Below are 11,363 nucleotides of genomic sequence, written 5' to 3' on the forward strand. Positions count from 1 at the left end.
CAATAAATAAAATTAAAATCCAAATATACATATATAAACATTAAAAATAAATAATGTAAAACAACCGCCGTAATACGAGAAATAAAATCTAGTATATATATATATTTATCAACGATAAGTAATTCAGTATCATGAGAGCATTCTCATCCAACCCCTCATATTATGTGAGGAGTGTTTTTATAATTTAGAGAGTGATTCAAGGTGTTGTGAGTGAAGAGTTTTTATATTTTAGAAAAAGTAGTAATTTTTCTGTATATTTGAAAAGTTACTGTTCATCCCCTATAATTTTTTAATATATTTTGAAAGTGGTTGTGAGTGAAGGAAAGAGAAAAGGTAATGATAAAAGGTATAAAAAGTATTATTTAATTGAAATGAAGAGAGAAAATAAAGTAAGTTTTAGTGTAATTTTTGGTTTGGAGATAGGGGGTGGGATGAAAATGCTCTGACGAATGACTATTAAAAAAAACAGAGTAATGGGGAAAAATCCAAAGATTCAAAAAACAAATAGCTGTCTAGTCGTACAAAGTCTCAAACGGTAGGTCCAAAAACAAGAAAAAAAAGGTGTAAAAAAAAATACTATAATAAAAAGCAGAAAAGCACATAATAATAATAATAATAACAATAATAATTTGGGTGTCTGACAAAAACAAAAGAAAAGCCTTCTTCATCATCTTCTGTCTTCCATTACATTACTCTGCACACCCACGTGACTGACTAACGTACGCCCTCTTCCTCTAAAGTCCCCCTCACCATCATTCTCCATTCAATTCAAACCCCTAATTCTAATTTCTTCCTCCCAAGGTAACAATTTTCATACTTTATTTCATCACTAATTACAAGTCTTTATTTTCTGCAAATTTACCCAAATGTGTCTCCATTTTGAGAAATTTGTGGTGAAAACTGCTCAATGGGATGTGATATTTGTGCTTTTCGGTTGCTTCAGTAAGTGTTCATTTTGTACTCGAATGTGCATCGATTTTGTGCTTCTGGGCTGTTATAATTTTTGAATTATCTAGTTTAAATTTAGTTTACGACAAGAATAAACTTTTGGAGATGCGCTTTATTCTTCTTCTACTTCTACATTTAGGGTTGTTTATTGATGCCCGTCATCTAAGTTTAATTTTGAATTGAAGGGTGTGTGATGGGTGTAATTTCAAGAAAGTTATTCCCAGCATGTGTCAACATGTGTGTTTGCTGTCCCGCTCTGCGATCACGCTCCCGCCAACCCGTTAAAAGATACAAGAAACTACTTGCTGAAGTCTTCTCCAAATCACCTGTTAGTACTTGTTTCTGTTTCAATTGCATACTCTTTTCCAATTTTCAACTAACTCAATCTTTTGGGTGCAGGGTGATGCTCCTAACGAACGCAAGATCGCTAAATTGTGTGAATATGCTGCCAAAAACCCTTTTCGGATCCCCAAAGTTAGTGCCCGCAGTATTATTATTATTATTACTATTATAAATTTATAAAACATGAAATAACCACTGTTATTACATATAGATTGCAAAGTATCTTGAAGAAAGATGCTACAAAGAGCTGCGGTTAGATCATGTTCATTTGGTTACTGTTATTACTGAGGTGTATAGTAAGTTGATGTGCATGTGCAAAGAGCAAATGTAAGTTCTTATTATAGTTTCTGAGTGTTGTTAACTTGTATAGCTAGGTGGGAATTTAATGGTATTTTGGTTTACAAAATTTTCAGGGCGTACTTTGCGGTCAACTTGATGAATGTTTCGATTGAACTTTTGGATGATACTAAACGTGATACGGTCCAGATTATTGGATGCCAGACTCTTGTTAGGTTCATCTATAGTCAGGTGACTAATAACATCAATTAATTTTATTGGCAACAGTTTTTGCTACTTTCATATGTTTTCTTACTTTAGACTTGGTGCTCTATAGGTGGATGGAACTTACACATATAATCTTGAAAACCTGGTTCAAAAGCTTTGCATGCTAGTCCGTAAACCCGAAGATGAAGACGAGAAGACAAAATTAAGGGCAGCAAGCTTACAATGCCTTTCAGCCATGGTACGTTTTTAACAAATCGCGCGCAAATGCAAATAAGTGTCTTAAAGATAACACTTTGTCTAACGGTTATTACAGATTTGGTTTATGACAGAATTCTCGCATATATTTGCTGATTTTGACGAGGTTCGCTTATTTTAATCACTTTTTTGTTGGTTGATAAGTTTCTTAACGAACCGAACAAACAGGAACGGGCCATTCTTGTGTTCTTTTGTTTAACTTTAGCTGAACAAACGATCGAACAGACACAATTAAACGAATTGGATTTTCTTGTTCGTGTTTGTTCGTTCAGAATATGCGTGTTCATGCTTGTTTGTTAATGGTATAGACGAACGGTTTACGAACGCAAATGAATGCACATAAATGAAGAAACATAACCGAGCGAAACCAATTGAAAGTAAACGTGAACATCAATATGCTGGGCCAAAAAATATAAAAAAAATTGTACTAAATTGTAAGAGGTGATTCGTTAATTCCATAGAGATGGACTACTTTGTAATGATCATAATTATTTAAATAGATATATAAACAAACGAACTAAAGCAAATGTAAACTAACGAATTTAAATGACCACAAACGAGCGAACATTCACAAACACAAGTGAACGAACGAGACACTTGTTCATGATTTGTTTGTTAACCAAATAAACAAAAAACTTTTGTTAATTTTCGTTTGTTTATTAGTCAAACGAACACAAATCCAGCCGAACAGTTCACTCAACGTTCAGTTCGTTTACACACTTATCCACATGTGGGATTGTTATAATACTTTATATTGAACTTCGAAATGCAGATTGTGCATGTGATTTTGGGTAACTATGAGCCAAACACAAACTCGAGCCAAGATGATGATCGAGGTGAAGCACATCATAATTGGGTCGATGAGGTGGTTAGATGTGAAGGGAAGGGTCCTATCAATGAAACCGATTCTAGCTACATGACTGTAAAACCACGAGCCGAAAAGAAAGATCCTTCACTTTTGACTAGGTTATGATCATTACTGTCCTTACAACTACAATTTTTTTCCTAAAATAACATCTTTGAATCAATTGTGTTATGTCACAGAGAAGAGGCTGAGACACCTAAAATATGGGCTCAAATTTGCATTCAACGAATGGTGGAACTTGCTAAGGAGAGTACAACGATGCGTAGAATACTCGACCCGATGTTTGTCTATTTTGATACTAACAAACAATGGGTTCCACCACATGGGTTGGGCTTGCTTGTTTTGTCTGATATGGCTTACTTTGTTGAGAGCCCAGGTACTTTGATTTGTTTGCATTAGGGTGTAAACGAGCCGAACTGGCTCGTATTACTTGAGTTCAGCTCGTTTTGAGAGCTGTATCCAATGCTTGAGCTTTGCTTATGCTAAGCACTTTTCAAGCTCGAGCTTGGCTCACTTACTTATTTACTAATTATTTTATTTTTGTTTTCATATAATTATATATATATATATATATATATATATTTGTAATTATATTTTTATACACACACACACACACATATATATAATATAGTTATTTTTTTAATAATTATTAGGGTTGGTATCGGTTTTTTGTAAACTAGCCGAACTGAGCTGTCTTGAACTAGTTTCAACTCATTAAGACAAACGAGCCTGAGACAACGTAAGCTTGACTTGTTGGACTAGTTTAGCTCGCTCGTTGGCTTGTTCTAATAAAGCCGAAATTTTAAAATATATATGAATTCTTACCGAAAGCATACCAAATTTTATATGTGCAAATTGTACATTTTATAGTTTATTAATTATGCACTATGTGTATGTATATAATTTTTTTAAAAATTTAGACCAGCCTACTGATAGCTTTTTACGAGCTGAGCTCGAGCTCAACGTTTCAACTCGTTAAGACAAACGAGCCAAGCCCGAGGCTTTTTATGAGTTCCAGCTCAACATTTCAGCTCGTTAAGACAAACGAGCCAAGCCCACTCAACTCATTTACTGTCTTAATAATTATACATATAATTAATTTATAATGTAATCTATATTTATTATATATTTATAGTGATACAAATTGTTATATATATATATATTAATTCTAGTTTCATTTAGGCTAGCGCCCTAGCGAGCTCGGTATATGAAGCTTATGCTCGTTTATTATATGATCTTTATTGGCGAAGTTTGAGCTTTTAGCGAGCTGATCTCCAGCAGCTAACAAGTGGCTTGGCTCATTTACATCACCAGTTTGCATTTGCCTTGATTCAATTTACCTTTTGTGTTGTTCCAAATATGTACACAAGTTGTTCACATGATTTATGTAGTGGATTTGATTGTTCTGTTACAGAGAACAAGCAGTTGATATTGGCTTCAGTTGTTCACCATTTGGACCACAAAAACGTGTTGCACGATCCTGAACTTAAGTCATATGTTATACAAACTACTACCACTTTGGCCAGACAAGTTAGATCTGAAGTTGCTCTTAAAGATATTGGTTATGTCAGTGATCTCTGCAGGCATTTGAGGAAAAGCCTTCAAGCAACCAATGAATCAGTTCGTGAACATGAGTTGTTGAATACGCTACTCCAATCTTCCATAGAAGATTGCTTACTTGAAATAGCCAAAGGGGTATGCTTATTTTCCAATAAATTTCCTTGGGTCATATTACTTGGGTATATTACAGTTTTTGTCCTGTATCAAGGGGTGTGCATGGGCTGGTTTGGGTTTGATTTTGGCTCAAACCAATCCAAAAACTGTTCAGTACTTTGGTTTCGGTTTTTTTAGTATTTGGGATTGAAATTTTTGGGCCCGCAAAAATTGGCCAAAGTCAATGAATTAGTGCCCAAGTTTTTTTGTTAATTATGAATTACTTGATTATTTTACATTTGGGCTAAAATATTTGGGTTACACTATTTATTAAATTCTTATAAATTACATAAAGTTCAAAATAAAAAATGAATATCCATAAATATGGCTCAGTTTGGTTTTTCCGGTTTTTTTCCATGCAAAACCAAAACCAAACCGAAATTTTGGTTTTTTCAAAACCCTAAAACCAAGCTATTGGTTTTTGTTTGAGTTTGTTTTTTTGGGTACGGATTGGTTTTCTCTGTTTGATGCACACGCTTGCAAATCATTTCCTTAAATTCATTAAGTACACAAAACGTCATGAAGTTCATATGTTGTCACACTTTTCATCCTTTCCTCTAACTGGTGTTTACTTTTTCTGTTAGTTTTTTAAAAGTGAAGTTCATATGTTGTCACACTTTTCATCCTTTCCTCTAACTGGTGTTAACTTTTTCTGTTAGTTTTTTAAAAGTGACCATTTGCTCTTACAACTTTGTGTGTGATTTTTACAATTCTATTCTTTTCTATTTTTTTTCTACTTTTCGTTTATTATTATCACTTTTATTATACAGAATTTTATTAGTTTTTTTTAATTAATTTGTCAACTTATTACCTACTTTCTTTACAATTCTAAAGTTCTAATTTCAGTTTGTATAATATCTTTGCTAGATTGCTGATTCACGGCCACTGTTTGATGTAATGTCAACAACACTCGAGAATCTACCCCCAAGCAGCATCGTTGCCCGTGCAACTACGGGATCTATGATTATTCTTGCCCACATGATTGTGGTTGCTTCGGTTTCCTCTAGTGCACAACAGGTAATATAAGGTGTTTCATATATCCAATAATTTAATTTAGAAAATATTTTTTTATAAATCTTTTAAATTTTTTCATGTACTAGGTGTTTCCGGAGGGTCTTCTTCAACTTATTAAATTAATGTTGCATCCGGATGTTGAAATTCGTTTGAGTGGACATCAAATATTTTCTGTTCTTCTGATCCCAAATTCTAACCACTTGAGACGTGATGCTTCTAATCATACAAGAAGATGGAGTTCTGATAGTGCATCTGTGCTTGCAATGGTTACATCTTTACTTAACAAGCTTCAAAGAGAAAAAGACGGGCCGGGAGTTGAAAAAAGTGAAGATTCTATTCAGGTTGAAAAGGAAAACACCGAGGCGGAAAGGAAAAACGTGTGGGGCCCCAAGAGATCCCCTAATTTTCAGAAAATAAGCTCCATTACTGTCGGTGAAATGGCGTTGTCTGATGCAGTAAGAACATGCCATCTTCTACATATTAACGAAGAGGGAAAAAATTGGGGGGGGGGGGATTGGGTTCATTCGGGTTTGGGCTGAAATTATAGTACCAGTTGAAACGGGTTGGCTAGGTTGACCTACAGACAGTCCTTTTTTAACTTTAAGAAAATAAATGATGCATTTATTATGATTAATAGAAGTAACATCATTACGGTAATAATTTAAGCTCTTCAAATACAAATTAAGAATGATTTTGGAGGTTGCATCCGTATGCAATCAGAACAGACTTTAGGTGACTTTCAACCTGTTTGACCCGATCCTGATTTTACTATCTGTTTATTTGACCCGTTTAAGATAAAATACGACTCAAGTTGACTTTGCCATAATGGTAGGGCTGTAACCGAACGGACACGAACAAGGTCTTGTACATGTTCGTTTGTTAAGTAAATAATGTGTTCACGAACGGTTCACGAACACTTACCGAACGAGATTTTATGTTCGTGTTCGTTCATTAAGGAAATGAATGTGTTCACGAATGGTTCACGAACACAAACGAACACAAATAAATCGGAAGAGCCTAGAGATTGAGACCGGTGTATTCATCAACGTGAATAAGGAAAGCCTGTAAACGAATCGAACGAACACGAACAAGGACATGCTCGTTTTTGTTCATTTGACTTTAAACGAACACGAACGCTTAATCGAACAAATATTTATGTTCATGTTCGTTTATTTAAAAAATAAACATTTGTGTTCGTTTATGTTCGTTTCTTTAAAATCTAAACGAATATAACTGAACAAAGATGAATGAACATAAATGAACATATATGAACAAATGTAAATGAACACAATAAATGAAAACACTTAGATGAAATTAGCACATATAAAACCTTTAAGTAGAATAGTAGATGACTTATCCAGATAATATTTAATTATTTTCTATTAATACATAAATGAACATAAATAAACAGACATAGACGAACATAGACGAACGTTCATGAACATAAATGAACGAACAGAACATGTGTTCATGTTCATTCGTTTAATTAAATGAACACAAATTTTGTGTTCATGTTTGTTCGTTTATTAAACGAAAAAACATAAACGAACTTTCAGCCAAACGGTTCACGAACAGTTCACCGAACGTTCGATTCATTTACATGCATATATGGCATGTTTCTCATTCATCAGTAAGCATATTAATCTTTATTGTGGTAGAATGATGGAATCATTTAACTACATCACAAGATATAACTTAAGGAAGAATCAACCCTACAAACGGAAACTTGCAATGATCTTACAAGAGTAGGGATTTTGAAATCCCTGCACCGTTAACATGGCAAAAGATAAAAAATATTCTTTTTTTTTTGTTGTGACAGGAATCATCCGTTATGAAGTTTAGTGAGGATCAAATTACTCAATTACTGTCGGCTTTCTGGATACAAGCCAATCTTCCTGACAACACTCTTCCAAATATTGAAGCACTAGCTTATTCCTTCTGCTTAACACTCGTATCCTTGCGTCTCAAGGTAAGATGACATCATATCTCATTCTTTTGCTGACATGTAACTTCAATTTCACATGCAAAATCACCATTCTTTTCATATATCACTGCAGAATCCAAATGACAATCTTGTTGTCCGCATCTTTCAACTTCCACTATCACTTTTAAAGACATCATTGGATCATATCAATGGAATGTTGTGTCCAGCTCATCAAAGATCACTTCTTACATTATCAACCTCAATGCTGATGTTTGCAGCAAAAATGTATCAAATTTCTGATATTGTTGATGTACTCAAGCCAATGCTTAAATCAGATGTGAGTTTGCTCCTTAACCGATTAGGGTTTATAATAACATCAGTGCTTTTTGACACTTGATTGATGATTGTTTCGTTTCAGGTGGATAATTACTTGGGTACCAGTGATGACTTTCAAGTGTATGTGAAGTCTCAGGCAGATCTAAAAGAATATTCTTCGGATCATGATAATAAAACGGCTGTTGCATTGCTTGCTGAGTTGCAACGCAAGATGTCCCGGTCGTATGGGGCCATTGTTGATATTTTAGTCCGAAAGCTATCTAATATAACACAGGTAATGTCTCTGATGGATCATGATTCATACATTTGTTTGTCGTTGGTTGTTCTTTTTTGGGGTGGAAATTTCAAACCATTATTTATTATTGGGTCGATAAGATTTGCTGAAAGGGGAATGAGTCAAATGGGCCTAACGGGTTGAAAATTGCTCAATTTTTGTAACACATACAATTTCTATCAGTTTTATTTAAGATTTAGATTGCTATTGTATTAATGTTGTGTCCATAATCATAAGTAACATACATTCTTTATTAAAAATTGAAAATGAACAAGTGTTTATGGGTCAACCAATCCGAAACCAGGGCTGTTCAAAATGCTTGCTGTTCGCTCAAAATCGACACTTTTATAACAAGCCGAGCTAAGGCTTGTAGGCTCACCTGTAAGGGTCGTTTAGCTGGCTTGTTGTTTAAATTAATGCGCAAGTTTTAATATATGTAAATTTTAATTCATAAGTATAACCTAAATTATAATATATATATATATATATATATATATATATATATATATATATAGGGGAAGTATAGAATGAAAACCTACTTGAGTTGTGAAAACCCGTGAAAACCCTATGTAACATCGTTTTTTTTTGTCTTTTTTACACGTAATATATGTTGTAACATTTAATACAAAACATTGAAAACTAAAAAAAAATTGTTTTGCTATTTTTTTACTAATTTTTATATATGTTTTCAGGAGAGAGAAAGTTATATTTATATTTACATTTTTTATTCACTTTAATTGTGGACCACAAGTTTCAAACTTTAATTAAAAACATGTAGTTGAGAATGGCTTTCTAGAGTTTTCACAACTCAAGTGGGTTTTTATTTTAACCTTACCCTATATATATATATATATATATATATATATATAGGGAGAGGATCAAGAGAGAACTCCTTAAAGAGAGAACTAGAGAACTAATAAAGAAATATTTTTAATTTAATTAAAAAAATATTTTTAAATTTCCCTTTTTGCCATTATTCTTATATTATGTTACCATTTACTCGAAAAATATAAAAAAAAAATAAAAAAAATAAAAATAAAAAAAAACTCGTAGTGTACATATGCAATACATCGACTTTTTTTATTGCATATGTGCACTAGTGTGTATTTTGATATGTGCAATAATGTTGAATGGCATATATGCAATTTTTTTGTATTGTATTAGTGTAATAGTGTTATATTATATACAAAAATACCAAGAAAACAATATAGTGCATATGTGCATTAGTGTTGTTTTACGTATATGTGATAGTTTGTTTCGAGTACAATTATTAGTGTTTGTATTTGCATATATTCAATAGTGTGTATTGTATAATGCAATTGTGTTGTATTATATGCAATAAAACACTATCGTATATATGCAATACACATTAGTGCACATATGCACTACATCGCCGGTTTTGCTTTTTTTTTTAGGAACAATATCATCTTATTAGGAGGAAAGAAAAAAAAATCGCAAATTATTTTTTAAAAAAAAGTTAAAAATAGTTTTTATTAGTTCTCTAGTTCTCTCTTTAAGAGGAGTTCTCTCTAGATCCCACCCCTATATATATATATATATAAATTATAAATTTTGTAGTTTATTAGTTGTGCATTATGTGTATATTAAAATATCTTATATATATAAATCTCAATATGTGTAAACTTATAAAACTAATTTTTATTTTTAATATACGAGCTTGCTTGAGCTTTTTATGAGCTGAACCTGAGTTCATCATTTCAGCTTGTTATTATAAACTTCCTGTTTGACCCAGGCCAAAGAAAGACTTGTTTCAATCAGAGCCGGTTTCACTCCCAACTCTAGCTATTTCTGATGGATATATGGTTTTTTGTAATGGTTTTTATGATTTTTTAATTATGGTTTTTTTAAGTAAATTTATGTTTCTTTGTGTCTGTGTCTACTTTATAAGATGGAGACGGCTGAACTGCGTATTCAGTTATTGGAAACATTCGCGCCTGATGACGCAATGTTTGGTCCTGAATCCATGCTTCACTTGGATAACTCTCACAGAGTTGCTCATTCAAAAGAATCCCTTTCTTTTGACACGGTAACATGTTAAAACTTTCATGCAGAATTTTTTTTTTCATATATATATTTATATTTGATGACAATTTTAAGGATCTGATGTTTTCTGCAGGATTTTCCTACAAGTTCGTTAGTTGAGGATGATGCAGTCAGTGAATCATCTGTTTCGGATCTCTCCCGATTCATTACTAAATCTCCTACACAAAACTCTCTGTCTCATGTTATTAGCATCCGACAACTTCTTGAATCAGTAATCATCTTCCTCTCTTATCTCTTAAAGTTGAAAGATTGAAAAACTTTCTATTTTAGAAATCTTGGAAAGTTGAAATAGTGTATTGCCGTGTGACATTGGTTATTGGGCACATTTGATCAGGGTTATTTAAACCGAAGCGGTTCAAGATATTTAAACTTGTTTCCGTTCGAGTTTCGTGTTATTCGAGTCCATCCGAATAATGAACGCTCTAATAGTTCTAACGACACGTGCAACTTTGGGTTTTAGGCACTAGAAGCGGCTGGTCAAGTGGCTGGAGCCTCGGTCTCCACATCACCCCTTCCATTCAGTGCAATGGCGGGCCAGTGTGAAGCCCTTGGCACCGATTCAAGAAAAAAGCTTTCCACTTGGCTTTCACATGCGAATGGGGACACAAAACCAGCTGATGCGCGATGTGGTCAGAATTCAAATGTCATGAAGGTGAGTTGTCTTTATATGATTGTTTCTTGATCTTTGAATTGATTCGGATTTGTTAACTCATCATTGACTTGTTGTGATATAGATTCTGGGTGAAGACGAGGTGGTTCGGGCAGGGATGAACAGTATGAGGCTACCTCCTGCTAGCCCGTTTGATAACTTTCTGAAAGCGGCTAGGTATGCTTAGAAAAGTCGGGTTGCGTGTAGTGATAGGTATCTTAAGTTTAGGTTTAATGTAAGATTCAACTTGATTGACCATTTAGGACTTGCTGTATTTCAGTTGGATGATGCTAATTAAGGTTGTAAGAATGGTTAACTTGGGCTCATAGTAGGTTTGACTCAGAATGTTTGGATCTCTTTTGCTTTCATGTTTGCTTTGGTTTGTGAGCTTGTGGTGTTTACTTTAACCATAAGACCTGTTATTGGGAAATTTACAGCTAGCCAACAGGATGATGTAATTTGCAGCTTGTGCTCA

General features: G+C 33.5%; 1 protein-coding gene across 1 annotated transcript; it reads left to right on the forward strand.

The window, feature by feature from the left end:
• The first annotated feature begins 1,133 nt into the window (after positions 1–1,133).
• Positions 1,134–11,088, forward strand: LOC143625718 (protein SEMI-ROLLED LEAF 2-like). The gene is made up of 18 exons (XM_077095978.1): positions 1,134–1,276; positions 1,348–1,422; positions 1,502–1,617; positions 1,704–1,818; positions 1,904–2,032; positions 2,108–2,155; positions 2,822–3,015; positions 3,094–3,290; positions 4,329–4,609; positions 5,495–5,644; positions 5,728–6,096; positions 7,461–7,610; positions 7,699–7,902; positions 7,984–8,175; positions 10,085–10,222; positions 10,313–10,450; positions 10,700–10,891; positions 10,974–11,088. Exons 1-18 carry the CDS (start codon positions 1,142–1,144, stop codon positions 11,073–11,075), a joined length of 2,925 nt encoding a protein of 974 aa, XP_076952093.1. The 5' UTR covers positions 1,134–1,141; the 3' UTR covers positions 11,076–11,088.
• The last annotated feature ends 275 nt before the right edge of the window (positions 11,089–11,363 follow it).

This window comes from Bidens hawaiensis, unplaced genomic scaffold (genome assembly GCF_021521415.1).
Source record: "Bidens hawaiensis isolate Kalapana, Puna unplaced genomic scaffold, B.hawaiensis_p1.1 tig00004199_1, whole genome shotgun sequence".
Lineage (NCBI taxonomy): Eukaryota > Viridiplantae > Streptophyta > Magnoliopsida > Asterales > Asteraceae > Bidens > Bidens hawaiensis.